Below are 19461 nucleotides of genomic sequence, written 5' to 3'. Positions count from 1 at the left end.
GACCAAAAAACAGACCAAGCTCCTCAATTACCTTAATGAAATGTATTTTCAGAATTTTTTTCTAGGTTTGTTTTTTGTTTTGATTTGGTGTTTTTTTTGTTTTCTAGGTGGACCGTCATTCAGTTTTTGTGTGCGTTTTTCCAATGCAAAGTGGTCACATTGTTTAATGCATTATTCTGGACACCAAAGCTTTACTCCTGTGCCAACTGTTCCCATGCTGTTGCTGCATCTTCTATGGTTGGGACTCTGAACATCGTGACATGAGAACTTTTAACAGTGATGGGAAGATGAAGGAAAGGTGAAAAGGTTGTCAACGATCTTGTAAGAACATTTTTTTCCTCTTGGGAAAAAAATATGGGACTTGGGATTAGTGCTGGACTAGACTGGAAGCATTTTGAGGCAGGAATTGCCTTTTGGTGGATGTTGGTGGGGTATCCCCAACAGGTCTGTCTGGGTGAGTCAGGTTACACACACAGCTCTCTGGTAGGTGCACTGCCAGCCCAGGCAGCACCAAGATTAATCACCAACACTGGCAACTACTTCAGTTCTTAAGCTGTGATGTTACAAGTGGAAGACAGGACAAGGCTGTGCTAAGGCAGCCAGGGGAGAGACAGGCAGGGAGCAGTAACTGGGATAAGGTGGCCAGGAATAGGGGCCAGCCTGTATCACAAGCTGGTGCATACTTCCTTGGTTTGGAAAATTAATTTATTATTAATTGATTTCACTATTTTTTACTCACCAAGCACAGTGACTATCTGATCGCTCAGAAGTTGACTGGCCAAGTTAAGGCAGAATAATCTTCCAAATGAATGTACCCATTAAATTATTGGAAATTGTCTATCAGCAAGATACAGAATTAATATACTCAGAATTGACACGAAATACCGCAACAGCGCAATTTTACTGGAATGATATATAATTTCCTGGGTATGAAACTTGTGAAACACAGCAGTGAAGTGCATTCCTGTGTCACGCTGTCCTTGGCAGCTGTTCAGTGCTGTGAGCTGGCTCGGGGCTGGAGCACGGCTGCTTCCAGCGGCCGAGCGTGGTGCGGGCACAGAACTACCGTGGCTCAGCCCCGGCACCCCGGGAACAGCCGGGCTGCGGCACCGGGATGGCTCCGTGCAATTAATGGTCCAGTTATTCTGCCTAACGCAGTCCCAGAGGAGAAATGCCACGGTGGCTGCTGGCAGAGCTGGACCTGCCGTAGCTGCGGTACCGGCGACAGGAGCCGGACCCCGGGGCGGTGACGCCGCTGCGGGGCTGCTCGGGGGTGTCACCGGAGCCCCCCGGAGCAGAGCCCCCGGGGGTGTCAGTGAAGCCCTCCGGGGATGTCACCGAGGCTGAAGAGGGTGTCAGTGGATCCCTCCGGCGGTGTCACCGGCGCCCCCTCGGAGCAGAGCCCCCGGGAGTGTCACCGGAGCCCTCGGAGGTGTCACCGAAGCCCCCCGGCGGTGTCAGTGGATCCCTCCGGGGGTGTCAGCAGAGCCTCCGGGGGTGTCACCGGGTCCCCGCAGAGGTGTCACCAGATCCATTCCCGAGGTCTCACCGGGTCCCCCTGAGGTGCCACCGCGGCCTCGCAGCGCCCCCTGGCGGAGCGGTCCCGGCGGCCGCCGGCCCCGCCCCCGCCGGCCCCGCCGGCCCCGCCCCCGCGGGCGGAGGTGACGCGCTGTCATGGCGGAGGCGGCGGGCGCGGCGCGGCCTGAGGGTGAGCGGCCCGCGGGAGAGCGGCTGGGCCGGGACGGGCTCTCCGCCCGCCGCACCCGCGCCACAGCCCTCGCTGTGCCTTGCAGAGTGCCCGGGGACCGGCAGCGCCCAGGCGGGCAGCGCGGCCGCCTGCCAGGGATGCCCCAACCAGGGGCTGTGCGCGGCCGGCGCAGCCGGGCCGGACCCGGGTGAGTGTCGGGGCCGTGAGGGAGTTCGGGCGGTCCGCGCTCTTGGGGGGCCGTGAGGGGGCTCCGGGCGGTCCGAGGGCCCTGACGGAGCTCCGGGCCGTGCGGGGGCCGCTCTGACGGCCCGATGTCGCCCCCAGCCGAGGCGGCGGAGCTGCGGGCGCGGCTGCGGGCGGTGCGGCACACGGTGCTGGTGCTGTCCGGCAAGGGCGGCGTGGGCAAGAGCACCTTCAGCGCCGCCCTGGCGCACGGGCTGGCGGCCGACGAGCACAAGCAGGTGGGGCCCGGGGCTGGCGGGAGGGGACCGGAGGGCGCCGGCCGTGTGCCCCCGCTGGTTAGGGCTTGGCCTTCGTGTATGAACCGCGCTAGGGTGTTCTCACTGCGTGAGTTCGCCCTGGGGGACGGCCCTGTGCCGCCTTGTTTCCAGTGGGGCGCGTTGGCCGGTTTGTTTTCCAGGTTGCTCTGCTGGACATCGATATCTGCGGGCCATCGATCCCTAAAATGATGGGTCTGGAAGGAGAACAGGTGAGTGAATGCTCGAACGTGTTGCCTAAAGGATTTCTGCTCATTTTTTCAGTAACGTCTTTGGGCTCTGTAGGCTGAAAGCTTGTAAAGGATTGTTTATTGGGAAGTGGCAGTGGGTAGAGAAGTAAGGTGAGATGGAGGAGTTCAGCATAATTTATTTTGTAAAAGAGCCATTTGCCTTCAGGATGAGCAGTTCTGCATAACAGCTTTCATTGCATAGTGTCCACATACTCGTGATAACTTGAAACTTGAGTAATATTATCATGATGGGCTTTATCAGCCCTCAAGTATTTTATATAAATAAGCAAAGTCATGGGTAAACTTGCATAAGGGTTGAACAGTTATTGTTCACTTACTGATGGAGATCTGGTGCTCCTGCAGTTTTTACCTCAACCACCCCAATAAAGCAGGATTGTCCCTGCAGACTTATGTTCGTGTTTTGTGTAACATCTGTATTTATTTCTCTTATAACTTTATGTATCACTTCAATTTTCAGGTTCATCAGAGTGGATCTGGATGGTCTCCAGTGGTGAGTTGGTGCAGCTGTTTCAGAAAGTTTATTGGGTTTGTTTGGGTTGGACACTGTGTTCTGTGTTAAAAAATGAGTGAGGGAGAAACAGGAGGCACTTCTGTTAGTTCTTTTTCTAATGGCTTAAATATTCAGATTCTATAGATACAAGATATGGAATCTATAGATTCTCTGTTTCCAGATTTTATAGATTCTATGTAGCCTATATCCAGATTCTACAGAACATACAGAGAATGCTATAGAATATATTTACAGGTTCTGTAGAATCTGGATATACACTCTGTAGATTCAGAGTGTTAAATTTGTTTTGTTAATAATAGTAATGCTGTATCTCTTGTTTACTGATTTCCCTACTGCAGGCAATAAATATAAATATAAGTTCCTCAGTTTTGTTACTTTGGGTATCAATCAACTGTGTAGTATGTCACCTTTTCTGTGACAGCCAAGAAGTACCTTGCACCCAAGGAAAACCTCATTAATCTTTACAAAATGCAGGGAGAGTTTTGCAAGAGATCACTTGTAGTGTGCTGTTAAAAAGGCAGCTTGGGCTGAGAGGGAAAGCTGTTTTTATCCTTTTGTTGTCCCCAGTGGTTCCACAAACTGCTGTAACAGCTGCGTTTTTTCAGTTTGAGTGTAGTTTTTAATGCCCTGTGATAGAAGATAAGGTTCTCTGCCCTTATTTTATTAATGTCTTCTCCCCCAGCTGGTTTTTCTATAATATAGGGCTTCAGAGTTGATTTCTCTACTCTTTCTTCACTGCTCTGTTTCTCTACTTCTCTTTCAGTATGTTGAAGAAAACTTAGGTGTCATGTCAGTGGGGTTCTTGCTTAGCAGCCCTGATGATGCTGTCATCTGGAGAGGACCAAAAAAAAATGGTGTGTATCCAGTGTACCAACAATAATTTATGTGGTTAAAAGATTACAATTATGTAAATATCATGACGTTTTTTAATAACGTATAGTATAAGCTATAAGGAAAAAAGTGAATGGTTTACTATTTCTTTAGTTGAACATGCTCATTTGTTGAAGTTAAAGGTCAAATGATGTCTTTTTATTTATATTTTTTTAAGCTTTGTCAAAATACATGTTTTTGTCCTGAAGCTGACAAGTCAGAAGAATCTTCTGCCTGGGCTACAGAAGTAGAAGTACACCCTAAAATCTGAAATACAGGGAGATTCTTTTTTTTCTCTTTTTTCATATCCTTATCCTTTCTTTTAGGGTTGATCAAGCAGTTCCTCCGTGACGTGGACTGGGGGGAGGTCGATTACCTGATCGTGGACACACCTCCAGGGACGTCGGACGAGCACCTGTCCATCGTGCAGTACCTCAGTGCCACCCGCATCGATGGGGCTGTCATAGTCACCACCCCGCAGGTATAGGAGATGAATTGCCATGGAGAAGCAACTCACAAGTTAAAGGCAGTCCTGGGGTTAGAGCTGTTGAACTTCAGAGAAACCTGAGGGTACAGAATCTGAGGACTGACTTTGTTGTGTTGTGCTGGTGTGTGGGTTGGGTGGGTGTCTCAGTGGAGCTGGGGATGCCACTGGGTCACTAAACCACAGGGCAGTTCACAATTAAAAGCTGTTGTGATCTGTGAGGTGAAAGGAAATGCAGTGTTTCACTTCCTTCTTCAAAATTAGGGTTCACATCCTTGTGAATCTGTAATTTACTCACCAATGGCTTAATGCTCCGAAGAATGTCAGTAAGAAACTTAGTTTTTAAGTGATAAGCTGTTTGACATCTGTGAAGTAACCTGTCACCTCCAGTAGGCAGTTTTGTCTTGTGCATTTTTAAAAGAGAAATCAGCCCCTGGCAAGCTGAAATTCAGAATATGTCCAGTTCAGACAGAGGTTTTAATGCCTGGTTTGGAGAGGAAAAGACATGTAGTATTTTCACAGCAGCTGAAAGGATAACACATAAAGGAAGTGAAGTGGTGAGAGTGATACCAGAGAGGTGGTGAGGGAAGGAGAAGAGAACAGGAGAATGAGTGAGGGCAAGCATATATGCAAAAAGTCTGAGAAGATATTTTAAATTTATTTTGGAAGACGTAACAAGTGTAAGCCTGGTGGTTCTTGTCCTTCCTCTATGGACAATACCAAGGGTCCTTCTGTAAACTGAAAACATGAATAAGTTGCCTTAAAAGAACTGAAGATATGAGGTGAACATAGGAGATAAATGTGGGTGAATCTTTATAGAGTCAGATTTCAAAACAGAACCACATCCAGTAGGCTGGAGCTGTTGGACCTGCTCTGTTGCTCCTCAGAATTGTTGCTAGAGCACGTAGCACAGATTTCTGTTCCTCAAAATATTAAGACAGAAGTAATAATTCATTATAAACTCTCCTTAAAATGGGTCTAAGGAGGTAACTGAATGGATTCAGCATGAAAACATGACAATTGAAATATGAGCCTTTGCTAATATTTGTAGGAAATCTCACTTCAGGATGTTCGGAAGGAGATCAACTTCTGCCACAAGGTGAAACTGCCCATCATAGGTGTTGTGGAAAACATGAGTGGCTTTGTGTGTCCAAAGTGTAAGGTAAGGCTGGCTGGGTGTTACAGCATATTTACTGTGGCACTGTGTATAAAACATTGCTCCAAAAATGCCTTGTTCTCAGAATTGCAATATTTTAACTCTGATTTTCCTGTTGTCCCAGAAAGAATCTCAGATCTTTCCCCCAACTACTGGTGGTTCAGAGAAGATGTGCCAGAATTTGAATGTTTCCCTCCTGGGTAAAGTGCCTCTAGATCCACAAATAGGTAAAGTTACATATTGCACTGAACCTAAAACAAGTTGTTCCTCCTATACTGATGTTATTACTGGAAAAACCTGATGTGGGCACTGATGTCTCTTAGGTAAATATCCACTTTTAGATAGAAGGTTTTTTTGAATTTAAAGTTACTGGAACTGTGACATAGCATGATGTGAATGAGGGAAGTGCTCTGGTAATTTCCTTAACCTGAAACTTTAATCAATTAAGATTAGATGATGCATCTTTTCAGCTCTGTAATCATATTTGAAATACAACATGTCTTTCTCTTTGGTGCAATCACCTGGAAATGCAGGCTGAATAAAATCATAACCACTTCAAAGAATAATACCTTGTAGATGTTAAGCATTAAAACTAGTGCTTTAAGCTCACTGTTTGGGCACTGCCCAAATTCTGTTGTGGATTTTGAGGTGTCTTGGTTCCTTTCCCACCAGCTGTTACAATTAATACCTGAATTAATGACATCAAGGAACAGGTCAATACTCCCAAAACAGCAAGTGAGGGTTTCTGCTAACACAATTCCTCTGTGAAACTGTAAGCTGTAGTTGTAGTCCTATTACTGACATCAGGGCTTCCTAAAAGGAATAGATGTAGGTGGCTGTTTGAAAGGGTGTAACTGGAGTGGGATAAAGGGTAAAAAAAATAAAAGCTCATCTTTTCTTGTTGCTTTGCTTTTGTGTTTTTCTCTGTCCTTCAAGGAAGAAGTTGTGACAGAGGCCAGTCATTCCTGTCTGAAGCACCAGATTCTCCAGCTACATTATCTTACAGGAATATCATTCAAAGTAAGTTTGAGAATCACTGTGCACTCTCGGTTCCGAGCACTGCTGCAATATATAAAGGTGTTAAACAGGATTATTCTGCCACAAATTATAAAACAGGAAATGTGCATAGCAATTCTGAAAGTAACAGCTGCAAATACCTCGTTTGCTTCTGGGCATCGGTTCTGACAGGCTTTTAAAGCCCTAAGGAGATTGTGTTTGATAGCTGGTTTCTGTGTTTGGTTCAGTCATTCATTTGCAGAGATGTGTGTGCCCTTGCTCTCACAGAAAAGTTCTGAGGTTCTCAAGCAGGCCTGTGGAGGGTGCTCCATAACCCATGGGATGCAGCTGGCTGACTAATGCCTCCACTTCTAACTGTAAAGGCACAAAACTCCCATTCAGAAACCACCTAAAGAGCTGGTGATGTGCTGTTACAAAATGCAGACAGCTGGGAAATTCCTGAAGCCATTTTCACCCTGATAAAGGTCCAGCTTGAGATATTTGTACCGACAGGGGATACAGTGATGCAGCAACAACAAACTCCTGATGTGCAACTGAAATACCATTTATATTACTTTTTCTTTGTCTTTGCAGGAATTCAGGAGTACTGTGAACAACAGCATTCTCAAGAAGAAAAGATGATCTAATCTGTGGAATAAAAAATGTAGCTCTTGTTTAAAAGTAACTTATGCCTTGATTTAATAGAAGGAATGTATTCTTTTTGTATATTGCAAATAAATTCTTAATATAAATGTTCTTGCCTTAGTGTTTCCTGTAGTTCAGGATTCTTGTAGTTGTTCCCTCACTAGAAAGCTGTGAAACTGCGTCTGCATATGGGTTAAGAGGTGGATTCTGCCTTTGGTGTCGTGGTACTAATAACCTGACTGTGAAGTTGGCATTTGAAGACATTGAAAACAAGATTCTGTTTGGGCAGTTGAATGTAAAATATGCTGGGCTGACAGTGGGGCATCGTGTAATGTAGCTGCTGTGGTGTGCAGGCCTTTGTCCTGCCTGCTGTGCTGGGATGAACTGTAATGCCTGGTTCTGACCCGGAATAACTTCATTTAAGGGTCTTTCCTTCCAGTGGAAAAGATCGATATCTAGAGTGAAATTCAGTGTAGTATTATAGCACAAGTACAGCATTTTATTTATTTTTTTTTCCACAGATATCAAAATAAGATTAACATATTTTAACAATACATAACTGCCTGCTTCACACACGCACTGTGTGAACATGCCCCCTGAATTTTGTTTTCTATTTGACCCTGAGCCTCAATACTACATAAACATTCAGTATCTTTAATAACTAAGAGGCCCTTTGGGATTGTAATTCCTGTTTTTATTGAGGAATCAAAGCTTTGAAAAGTGAGTATTGTGTACAAAAGGGAAAGGCAGATTGATTTTGTCTGTTGTAGTTCCAAAATTAAACAACTTAGCATTGTCTTTTCATTACATTTAATTCTTGGCTAAGATAATCCAGCAGTTTCTGGTTAGTTTTTGTGGAAGCAGCGTGCTCTGTATAAATCATTTTTGGGGAAGCTTTTAGGTTACAAAGGCTGTAAACCTTTCAGGATCTAAAGACTCAAACACAGATGACATTATTTCATGCAGGCATAATTCTAGAAGAGCTTTATTTAAATATCTTCATGTGAAGAACAGCTTTAATTAGTAGTTTTACTGCTCATCCTTTGAGTTCTTCCTTGTTTGATTACCTAGGGACTGTCTTGCCATGTTCTTCAGTTCCATCTTCTGAAATCCTCCTGCTCTGCCCTGCAGAGTGAACAGAGGACAGGTGGCTGTCAGCAGAACCTGGGACGTGGGAATCTTTATAAAAGCAGGGAAGAGCCAGGCGGAAGCCTGGGGGTTCAGGATGGCTCTCCCAGCTGTGCCTAAGCAGAGGCATTACATTCCCATTGCAGTAACTGCAAGGGTTTCACTTCAGAGGACATTCTTCCTAAAGCTTGGAAGCAGCTCAGTTGTGAAGCTCAGGAGGCTTCCAAACACAGAGCACAGTGACCTGGGGTAGGGCCCCTCTGTGTGACACTGCAAGAGAGGCTTGTTGGAGGATCAGGATCACACTGCCAGGAGTTCCTGCGGGAACTGAGACCTGGGAAGAGCCAGAACCAACCGTGAGAGGTGGGTTGGCCTGTGCTGCCTCACAGACAGCTCAGTACTTACTCTGGGGAACATCTGCTGTGCCAAACAACCTCGAAGTTACTCTGCTGATGGTTTTTTGTCCCCCTAATTTGCAGTGGATGTAGCCATATAAATTAGCAGTCTGCAGGGAGATCCCAGCTATCACGAGAGCCTGTGGACAAACAGAAGTTCAGCAGGGACAAATACACCACTACATATTAACTGTGTAGGATCTACACACGTGTGTACCTGTACATACCACCTAGGGAAATGTGTGCTGTAAGAGGGGGATAGTCCTTCCAATAATAAATGACCTTCGAAGAGATCCAATCTTGTCAAACTTAAACACAGTAGTTCCTTCCTACAAAATGCCTCTTTTACCAGAACACTGATACCAGTTTTGTCATTCTGTATCTTTAAAGACTTCATTACTTTCCTAAAAGCACTTATTCAAAAATGAACCTCCTCAACAGATTCCGGAAACATTTAATGTTTTTGAAGCCTGAGTTGTATCTAAAAGTTTCACATTCAGATCCATGGCACACTGCAGGTGTGGTTAGCTGCCAAATGCCTTAGATACAAATAAGATCCTGTAATTTACAGATTTACAAAGAGCATCCATAGATAGGAATCCCTATCTAGCATTGACAGGCAATGAAAATAACTGGCTCCTTTTGTGGTACTACAGGTGTAGCAGCAGGTGGAACCCATCTGATTAATGGAATAACTTACGAGAAATGTTTCTCAGCCTCAGGACCAGTTTCCTGGAAGGATCTAATTTTCATTTGTGTAACTTGCTCTTTTACGAGCACCTGAGCAACCTGCCTTCAGAGCCAGTTGGGGTTCTGTTTCCAACCGATTCTTGGCTTAGCAAACAATCTCTGGTTTTCAAAAATAAAGGTGGAGCCGCGAACAAAGAGTGCTGGTTTAATTTTAACTGTTGCTTTTTTAGCTGTGCCGTTTGGGGCACCAAAAAAGCAGTTAATGATTTGCCCATAGCTAAATTTCTTGTTTAATTGAATAATAAAATGTAATCTTGGCTGTTAACTGGTGATGTGGCTGCACGTGTTGGAGGCGCCTTTTATCTTTCCATACTGAATTAAGAAATGGTACTGAGCACGGCTGGGAATGTGACAGAATGAATTCTATGATGATTATCCAAGCACTTAATATTTGCAGGGGAAAACATGAAGATTTCATAGACAAAAATATCTTAACGTAATGCAATATATGGGGTACATTTCCTCTTGTATTTAGGGAAAAAGTGCTGAGTTTTGTTTTTTTTGTAAAGTAGATGGCTTATAAATAGAGTAATTATAAAATACATACTCATAGCTCCATTTATCAAGGTTTTAAGCACTAATGATGCTGGTTCTTTCAAAAGGGAATGGTACCAGAGATCTAAAATCCTTACTTTTCAGAGTAAGTAGCATTCAAATCCCAAGGAGACTTGAAAACCTGAAAACCAGCATCACCAGCTCATTTTTTGTATTCTTCCAATAGTGTCATTTGACTGAAATAAGTTGGGGAAGAGTAAGTTGCTACAGTTACAAAGCAGGCCAAAATTTTGCCCATCACTTGAGCTTCTCCAGTCACACAAAGGAGTTGACATCCAATAACCCATTAGAAGTGCAGCTAAAAATTCCTAATCCATTCCAGAGTGCAGGGCTTGACTGCAGAAAACTCCTTGGGGTTCCTTGAAGCTGCTGGTGGGATTTTTGTACTGTTGGAAGATTTGGTTCAAGACCAACAGATCTGGGGTTTCCCTCTACCAAGATTGTCTGTCAGCTGTAGATCTTTCATTATCCCCTGACTCACCAGCCATTTCAGCTTCAAGGAGAACAAGGTGCTAAAGAGAAACAGTGTCCAAATCACGGGGCAGATGATGAGACCAAGCCAAAAGATTCGGGCTTCAGCTTCAGTTGAGGCAGCAATTGTAGGCACCTGGAAGGAAAATTCTTGAAGCTACCAGTCACCAAGTCAAAATGCACAATAAATGACAAATATCTGGGCTCTTGAGGGAGAGCACACCACCTCAGAGCAGGCTGCAAAAGCCTTGGTTGCAGATTTCCTTAGGTCAGCACAACTCGTGTCTCTGTCTTTACTGGAAGGCTCATTGTTAATGACTACACTTTAAAAAAAATAAGGAAGAGAATTGTACAGAAGGTTCTGATCTTTCCAAAGTTTTCAAAACCTTACTCCAAACCTCAGACCACTCAGCCACCACCAATGTCAGCTTCTGAAACATAAAGCTTCACACCTGGAAAAGAAAACCCTCTAGACTCTTCCACTCTGAAAACTGAAAAGCCTTTTAGGTAATTTTCAGTATATTGAATTTTCCATGTAAAAATAAGACTAATCCATCCTTCCCCCATGAGGCAGACATTGTCATGCAACTTGTAAATGTGGTTAAATTACTCCATCTTGCCTAAGAAAACCCTGAAAGATGCAATAACTATGAGGTGTCTTAACTTTTTCATGTACCCTCTAGACCAGTGACGTTGCAGAGGTCCAGAGAATAACATTCTATGCCTTCATAGTTACAGAAAAAGACAGGTCCTCTGACTCAATAAAAGGGTTTAATCACTTGTATCCTGAATTACTGACACATTACCCAGTAGTGGCATTGCATTGCACCAACTATGTAGGAGGAAAAAACCCAAAGCCAAAGTCAATACACCTGAGAACTTTGCACCTGAAAGACTTGGTTAATTTGGTGAAAGACTACAAAAGGCTGCAGTTAGCAGACTTGTAAGTGTGACAACTGCTTTTCTTTCAGCAAGCATCAGCAGAAAGCAGGATTTTGGAGATGAACCTCTGTTGCAGCAACCACGTGCCAAGAATTGGTTGTTGGTGAGTGACTTGGAATATTTCTAAGCATACGTACCTATAAAGCAAGAGAGCTTAATGAGCTGCCAGAGGACTGGCAAAGGAGGTGGGAGAGATGGAGATGGGAATGCCTGACTCTGGGAAGTAAGAGAACTGCATGTATTCCAGGACTTTGCTATGACAAAGTCTTTCTCATGGCAAAAATAAAATCTATATGTACCTTCCTATGGTACTATAATTTTTACATTAATAAAGTTACCACTTGCCAGGAATTTTGGAAGGCTTTAGCCCATGCAGGTGAATCAACTTGGTACTTCTAGGCTAGGATTAAAAACTGTAATAGGTGAACAAGTCTTGCTCATCTCTCAGTAATTTTGAGGTCTGGAGGTCACTTTATGGATGCCATTGCTTTTAAGTGCTAGAAAGCTCTTGACTCGTGTCTCCACAGAACTAAGACACTCTGACAGCCTTCTGCTTTCTTTTCTTTCGTTGTCTGCCTTTAGCTTCGCTTAGATTACGGGTCACACGTGCGTGTGTGTGTTCTCCGCTCAGGGGAGCGCTGAGCTCCCGCCCGGCGCGGGGCTGCAGAGGGCACTCCAGCCCCGCACAGCCGCCTCCTGCCCGGCCGGGAGCACACCCGGGAGGCCCAGAGGGATGGATGGCCCAGCGAGCAGCACTTGGGCGCTGTTCTGCCAGGCTCTTCCCGGAATCAGGCAAAACCCTGAGTCTTGACTCTGGCAGTGACGCCAAATGCCATTTTGTAGCTTGTTTGCTCGGGGTGTTTGGGGCAGCACTGGCAGTATCAGAGTGCTCTGTGATCCGGGTTCTATTCCCCACCATATTTTATGAGCATGAATGAAATACTAATTTTAAAATACTGAATCACAGAATCAAGTAGTTTGGAAAAGACCTCTGAGATCATCGAGTCCAACCTGTGACCCAACACCACCCTGTCACCCAGACCACAGCACCAAGTGCCTCATCCAGTCTTTCTTTAAAAATCTCCAGGGATGGTGACTCCACTGCCTCCCTGGGGAGCCCATTCCAATGCCCAATCCCTCTTTCTGTGTAGAACTTCTCCCTAATGTCCAAACCTAAACTTCCCCTGGCACAGCTTAAGACTGTGACCTCTTGTCCCATTGCTGGTTGTGTGGGAGAAGAGACCGACCCCCACCTGGCTACACCCTCCTGTCAGGGAGCTGTAGAGAGTGATAAGGAATCTGAACTATTTAAGCACTGCTTTCCACATAGATCTTTCCTGAAAAGGATTCTGTGCTGACATTATCTAGATGTGTTTGTTGCAAGATATTCTCACTAGAAAATAGAACAGAACCACCAGAAATGTTTCATACCTACAGCACCATGCTGTGAATATTTATTCTGCTGATCCATGTGCTGACAGTGTTTTGAGACCAGCTTTGTCCTGCAGGCTTCCAGGATGTGACAAACCAGTGTTTGCACCTGAATGCTTACATTGTGTTCTATAGAAGCTGGATAAAAAGTAACTGTTACAAAGGTGCTCTATTTGTTACTCTATTTGACTTAGCATCAGCTTTACAAATTTCCTATGGATTATTTGCCCTGTGCCTACTTCTATTAATATATTTACCCTTTTTGCTTCAAACACCCAGTGGCTTTTTCCGTCTTCATCAATCTGGTTCCACCAACGCAAACCAACCAAGAGTCTTCCTGTCACGTTCTAGTGATGAAACCATTATTTGCATTAATCAGTAGCACAAGTCACTTGTCTGACTAACAGTCAAAAATAAAAAAGACAAGCATGTTCAACAATCATCTTTTATCAAATGCTAAAATTGCTTCTAAAAGCTGTGCCAGCTTGAGCACAATGGCCATTAATGATGGATGAAATTACCACAAATTTAGAAGCCTGTTCTCTTTTAATATGATGATTAGCACAATAGCACTTATTTAGATAAGAAATTATAGGCTGTATCTTTTTCAAGTCAATCGGTTGGACAAGCACCCAATAAACAAATTTTCTCAGTAAAAGAGGAGCACTGAGAACAAAAACACGCTGAAAAATGGGAGATTAATGATAAGCAAGTAAACTGTGTGGGTCAAGCAAACAAACTAAGAAAATATTCCTGCACCTGGATGAATACTGGAAGCTTTCAGAATACCAGAGACACATCAATGCTTCACCTCTACAGAACAAAAACCTGGTTCCACATGTGGAGCCCCTGAATCCTGGGCTGGCCTGACCCACCTGCCTGCATGTGATTAGGGCACTAGAGCCATAGCTGGGCTTCCAGGGCCCTCCTGCAGCCCCCACAGGGATCTGGTCTGCAGCTCTGAACATCCTCAGGCATTCGTTACTTTAATTTGTAATTTTTTAAGGGGGAAAATACAAAGAAATCTACCCAGAGCAAAACAATTTTCTCACCATTTTAGTAGCTCCCACCAGCCATAGAGAACATGGTGATAAACAATAACAAACATATGTAAACATCTTCATTAAAGTGGGCTAGAAATGCAATAAACCAACAGATCACAATGCTATTGGTGTTTTGTCAATATGCATATTTCCTTTGTTGTTTCATTTAATGGCAAGCAAAATACTTTCAAAGGTAATTACTATTCAGGGTCATCTTACCTTGACTGACCAAAAGTCAAAGGATAGAAGGAGGAGAATAGTGACAAAACAGGCAACAAAGCTGTTGCTGAACCAGTCACAGAACAAGTAGGTAACAATAGCACTCACTCGGAAAAACAGGTGGAAAAAGGTGGCCAGTGGGTGCCTAGAAAAGAAAACACAGAGCATGAATGAAGTGATGGGACAAGAAGGAATGTTACAGTACTCGCTGATGCTGTAGTATAACACAATTATTTTTACTTTAAAGTGGTGTTTTGGATTGTAGCTTCTATTATTTCAAATGTTGATAGGTACCTTCATTATCAAAGCAATAGTATTTTCAAGGGCCAAGCTTCAATCTAAAGCTAAAAGATGAATGTGGTGTTCATGTCAAAACTTTCTCAAAGACAGAACAAAATGAGGAGCCTTTCACCAGTTTCTTTGGTACTATGTGAAGGAATGTAGTGGTTGTGTTCAACAGCATCCTAAAAAACCCCTTTGTTTCATAAAATAAACCAGCTTTTCAAAGCACAAAATAATTGAGATAATTCTTACGCCTTTCAGAACTGTTTTGAAAACAAAACAGGAACTCTGAAACTAAAAAAAAAAGTAACTGTTTGGTGTAAGACAAAATGAACCTTCATATTTATTGTCTAAACCCAAACACTTCCTTTTAGAGAGGGAGAGCAATTTGGGAATCCAAGAGTTCTTATGAATTATTGCATATTAATTTCACAGGATATTTATACTTTGCTAATCCAACAAAATTTTGTCTGTAACAAAATAAGGAGGCATTTCAGTGAAAGAAGTAACTATATGACATGGAATATTGGCCTGTGCAGTGGAACAGGGGGTTGGAGAATGATGGAATGAGCACAGTACAATTTTCAGGGTAATATGCCAAGTATAAAACTTACTCTGTACCACTGTGGTTGGGTTAATTAGTTGAAAGTGAGAATTAACTAGAGGCGATTGCATTTAAACAACTTCTCCCTTGAAGATGAGTGAATAAAATTTGTTTTCTGAATAAGATATTTTTATTTAAGTCAGCAGTTGTCTTATTAAGCTCCTCCACCTCTATGAACAATTAACAGTAGTGTGGCCTGGGCCATAATTAACTATTCAACAGTTGAATGTTATTCTATTATTGTGTATAATAAAATAAGATATAAAATATATACACAACTATAATTGTTTATTATAAACTTAAATAATAGCTATATAAATACAATAACTATTTAAAGATCCTTATTGTAATATTATTCTATAGCTGTTTAACTGTTCTACATTTGTATATTTATATAATGTCAATCCTGTGCTTGTAGTACTACACACATGACTGGAGAAGGCAAAATGATGCACAGCTGTAGTTTATATTTACTCCTGGTCATGCCCGTGTTAACTTCAAACTTTCCAAAAACTTCTTCTGACTTACAACTAAACATGTCAGATTTTAAGCGAAAGGGGATTTTTCTGCTGTAAGCAGGTGGGTGGAGTGGGGTGGACACTGTGAACTGTCAAAACCAGACAGTGCCTCGCTACTCACACCGGGGTGGACTGAGCTGTATCGGTGCTTCAAAGGTGACAGTGACTTTGGAGAAGCAGTGTTTCATTTTGGAAGGCAGATTCAGCAGGATTACTGGATTACAACAGGATTACTGTTTGGATGCTGAATCTGTTCCAATATCAAACTTTGAAGGGTATTTACTGAAAAAAAAAAAAGTCCATGAGCAAGAAGCTCTCATTTATTACAGTGCTGAACACTTGTTGAGGCTGTGGAATGTCAGTGTCCTCTCCCAAGGACATGCTCACCAAGCCACAGACAGACTTGCAGGTTCTTGTCCTATGAGAGGAATGTAGAGATGCATCAAAACTTGCACCTCATTTTTTGGACAGCTCTCTCATCCTCAGAAAATTTATGCTTAAGAAAAATAATAATCCTGAAACTAATGGAAGCCAGTAAATAAACTGTTCACTTCCTCACATAACAAAAAAAAATGTGTTCTCTTAATTCACAGTCATCATGAAATTTATAGTACCTATCATATACAAATAGAAGTTTTGATGAGATGATCAGCTTCTAAAACCTGAAACTAAACAATCTGCATCCTTTTTAAAATAACTTTCTAGCTTTTTTTCTGTGAATGCATTTATATTGAATCAAACTGTACTCTATAACACTCTTTTAAAAGTTAATATCCAGAAATACAATGGCATTAAGAAATCATTGCATAAACACACATTATTCCTTGTACTAATGGGAGACAGGACAGGCTCTAGAATATCGTAACTTTTCTTTTTTCCTTTTCTTCATTCAAATCCGGTAAAGGACGAAGGTAACTGAAACTCTGCTTGCCAGACATTTGCTCCTGGAAGCATAGCAACCCACATGGTTGGACTTTCAGTTTTCCTGTTGCATCTAAACCTCCCTATAGAGTAGAACTGGAGCCTCGAGGCTGAAGTTTTACCTTGTTACAATGACCTCTGCTCACTTTGCAAGCACGATGCCTATTAGGACAGGAATGAGCTGTTGTAAATTTAATTGCATTCCACATTAAGGAATCATATTTGGGTCAGCCCTAACGTGTGCCACTGACCCACAGGAGAATCACTCCCTGTTCCTGCTCAGAAGTGCCACAGCAGCACTCTACATGCTGTTTGCCTTTTTTTTTTTTTTTTCTGTCTGGTACTTCAAACATATTGAGGCAAATTTTGAATCTCTGATCATTGTGTTGCCTGGCTGATTTGTGAAAAAGTGATTGTATGCTCCTGACTGTTCCAGATCCAGTGTTCTGGTACTGCAGTGAACTGCAAAGATGATGTAAGTTATCTTTTTCTAGCTTCCTAGGAAAATAGCCATTAACCTTTTGCTTTTAAAGAGCTCTTTTGCACATTCCTTGGAGAATCACAAAAGTACATCTTGTCATAGCTTATGTGAATTCTAACCAAGTTCAAGATATATGAAACTGGGATAAAGGCAAAAGATTGGAACATCTTGTTATGCCCTCTAATAAGACAACTAAATTTTGCAGCACCTAGGTGTTTTTCAGGCTTGTTTAGAAAAGATTCTTCAGAAATCTAAAAACAAACATCTGTGTGAACAGTGTAAGCAGTTCTGTGTGAATACAGTTTCATTTCTGCATTCTAGAGCAGATGAATTTTCAGTATGAGATTGTCTTTTAATGTTGTTATGAGAGCAAGAAAGAAGACCTGTCTTTAATGAAATAAGTGTCTACACAAAGTTGGTCACATAACAGTGTGGTTTGCTGAACTTTGCTTGTCTGTATTTATTGAGCAGTGTGGGCCAGTAGGAGCAGATCTGTAAAGTACTTGGTGCTGTGGGCTCCCTACAAACATTTCAGGGTGGTTTCACTTCATGCTCAGTCTAGTCTGGTCCCACAGACGGAATCTGAGGTTCTTGTGCTCAAGGTACTTCTGAGCTGTATTTCTCAGTTTAGTTGAATCCTTTGGGCTATGCCTCCAAGACTACAGCAAAATATAAATGTTCATTTAAAATTTGTGCTGCTGCTGAAGGCTGACTCAGCATGCAGTTACAGTAAAGTCCAATACAGTCCAAAGTGTAAGGGCAGAAATGCTTCACCAGACACCAGTAAAACAGAGCAATTGTATTATAAAGCTGTATGATTGCTTGTGACCTCAGATAGCATTTTGTCAGGTTTAACATCTCTTATGTTTATTTGTTTACACTTAGAAGAAATATTATCATTGTAATGGACCAGAGTAAACTGGGGCAAAGTGTAAGAAACCATTCTAAATCAAAGCTGATTATGTACATTATTGGTGAGTGCATATATCATTTCTTTTGACATGAAACTCTTCCTTTTACAATCTTTGGCTGAAGATTCTTCAAAAGCCACTATGAAACAACAGCTCTGTCACCTGGGACCTCGGTGTGGCCAGAGCTGCAGAGTGACACCCAAGGTGACAAACCCAAAGGCAGACAGCTTAACCTGGTGAGAGGGGTGAATGGGTTGGATTTTCTTAGGTAACATCTATGAGGATAAAATGTACAATATTCCACACATCATCACACCCTGTGGAAGGAAAGCATGATGGTTTTATTGCAGGTTCCTTCCTGATTCCCTTCAGCCAGGTGTGCAGTGCAATGCCTGAGCACCGCAGCACAGCTGCTTTTGCTGGAGCCGAGAGGCCTCTCTGCTGCTCCAGCTCTAACAAAAGTAGTTTGGTTGGGGTTTTGGAGCGTTGGGTGTGTCAGGTTTCCGTTTCCATGGCCGGGTGATGCCAGGCAGCGCGGCCGGGCCTCGCCTGCTCCAGCCCAGGCATCTCCCGGACGGAGGCTCCCCATCCTCCCCGGGCAGCCTGTTCCAGAACTTCACCACCCTCTCTGTAAAAAATGGGAATTAGGCGTTTAAAAGGAGCTTTCTGTATTCTCGTGCATCAGCGCAGCCGGAGCAGCGAGGGCCGCACGGGCGCCGCGATGCTGCGGCCTCCGCGCCGTTACCTGATGCGCGCCTTCCGCAGCGCCAGCTCCTCCTCGCTCCCGAAATCCAGGGACACATCCTCGGTGTCGTCCACCAGCGCCTGCGGCGGGGACCCGGTCAGTGCGCAGGGACCGGGGGGGGCCGCACCGCCCCCCGAGCATCCCGCCCCGCCCGCCCCTCTACCTGCTTCATCCTCCCGCGGCTCCAGGGCCGGGAGATGCGCCAGGGAAAAGGGGCCGGGCTGCCCCTCGCCGGGATGCGCCTCCCCGGGCACCGCCTCGGAGCGGGGCCGGCTGTCGGTGGCAGTGTTTGCCGAGAACAGGGCGGACAGACGGGCTTTGGCCGCGGGCTGTGCAGCGGCGAGAGGAGCCCGAGCATCCTGGGGTGGTCCTAGCCCTCAGCAACCCCAGTCCTCAGCAACCCCAGCCACCCGGGGCAGCTCCAGCCCCACCGGCAGCATCAGCCGGAACAGGACCACTGGGGTCTCACGCTCAAGACAAACCCTGGAAGGAAAAAGGAGTGGAGAGAAAGGTTGAACGTACCTGTACAAGTGTGAGAGCACACCTGCGTGTCGCGTTTGGGGGACACCCGCAGTGCTGCCAGTGCTGTCCCCCCTCAGTGGCCCCGTGCCCCTGTCGGGTACCGCTGTGGGTGCAGGCGATGGGACACAACACTGTGGTCTCACTGGTGTGCTGTGGGTAACTCGGCCCCTCAGTTAGAGCAGCCGAGGGCACTTGTTCTGTTCAGCCTGGAGGAGACTGAGGTCTGACCCCATTGGGGTCTGCACCTCCCTCATGAGGGGCAGTGGAGGGCCAGCTCCGATTTCTGCTCTCTGTGACAAGTGGCGGGACCCCGGGGAACGGCCTGAAGTTGCGTCAGCGGAGGTTTCGGTTGGATCTCAGGGAAAGGTTCTTCCCAAGGAGTGTGGATGGGCACTGAACAGGCTCCCCAGGGCAGTGGTCACAGC

The 19461-nt window shown here is 44.3% G+C and overlaps 2 protein-coding genes across 3 annotated transcripts; one reads left to right on the top strand and one right to left on the bottom strand.

Annotated features, from left to right (window-relative positions):
* Positions 1-1651: 1651 nt before the first annotated feature.
* Positions 1652-7229, top strand: NUBP1 (nucleotide binding protein 1). Of its 2 annotated transcripts, XM_027684257.1 has the most exons (11): positions 1652-1708; positions 1794-1895; positions 2033-2169; positions 2349-2417; positions 2914-2946; positions 3731-3821; positions 4164-4318; positions 5373-5483; positions 5602-5704; positions 6414-6497; positions 7068-7229. In XM_027684257.1, the coding sequence occupies exons 1-11, from the start codon at positions 1675-1677 to the stop codon at positions 7118-7120; spliced, it is 972 nt and encodes a 323-aa protein (XP_027540058.1). In that variant the 5' UTR covers positions 1652-1674; the 3' UTR covers positions 7121-7229. The 2 variants fall into 2 exon arrangements, with proteins under 2 accessions (XP_027540058.1, XP_027540059.1); XM_027684258.1 differs by lacking the exon at positions 7068-7229 and having other exon boundaries at positions 5606-5704.
* Positions 7230-7863: 634 nt separating this feature from the next.
* Positions 7864-18779, bottom strand: TVP23A (trans-golgi network vesicle protein 23 homolog A). Its single transcript, XM_027684260.1, has 7 exons — positions 18678-18779; positions 18515-18594; positions 14053-14197; positions 13048-13137; positions 10428-10553; positions 8652-8781; positions 7864-8243 (listed from the first exon to the last, which is right to left on the bottom strand). Exons 1-7 carry the CDS (start codon positions 18684-18686, stop codon positions 8182-8184), a joined length of 642 nt encoding a protein of 213 aa, XP_027540061.1. The 5' UTR covers positions 18687-18779; the 3' UTR covers positions 7864-8181.
* Between the last annotated feature and the right edge of the window lie 682 nt (positions 18780-19461).

Source organism: Neopelma chrysocephalum, unplaced genomic scaffold (genome assembly GCF_003984885.1).
Source record: "Neopelma chrysocephalum unplaced genomic scaffold, ASM398488v2 Primary Assembly neopelma1_65c, whole genome shotgun sequence".
Classification (NCBI taxonomy): Eukaryota; Metazoa; Chordata; class Aves; order Passeriformes; family Pipridae; genus Neopelma; species Neopelma chrysocephalum.
The sequence above is the reverse complement of the archived record's forward strand: the minus strand, read 5'-3'. Positions and strand labels throughout refer to the sequence as shown.

Coding starts and splice junctions, on each gene's coding strand:
- TVP23A (XM_027684260.1), bottom strand. Junction 13,138..14,052: donor TTGACTTTTGGTCAGTCAAG/GTAAGATGACCC, acceptor TTTCATCACTAG/AACGTGACAGGAAGACTCTT. Junction 8,782..10,427: donor CCTTGAAGCTGAAATGGCTG/GTGAGTCAGGGG, acceptor GTTTGTCCACAG/GCTCTCGTGATAGCTGGGAT.
- NUBP1 (XM_027684257.1), top strand. CDS start 1,675: ATGGCGGAGGCGGCGGGCGCGGCGCGGCCTGAGG. Junction 1,896..2,032: donor CGCAGCCGGGCCGGACCCGG/GTGAGTGTCGGG, acceptor TGTCGCCCCCAG/CCGAGGCGGCGGAGCTGCGG. Junction 2,947..3,730: donor GATCTGGATGGTCTCCAGTG/GTGAGTTGGTGC, acceptor CTTCTCTTTCAG/TATGTTGAAGAAAACTTAGG.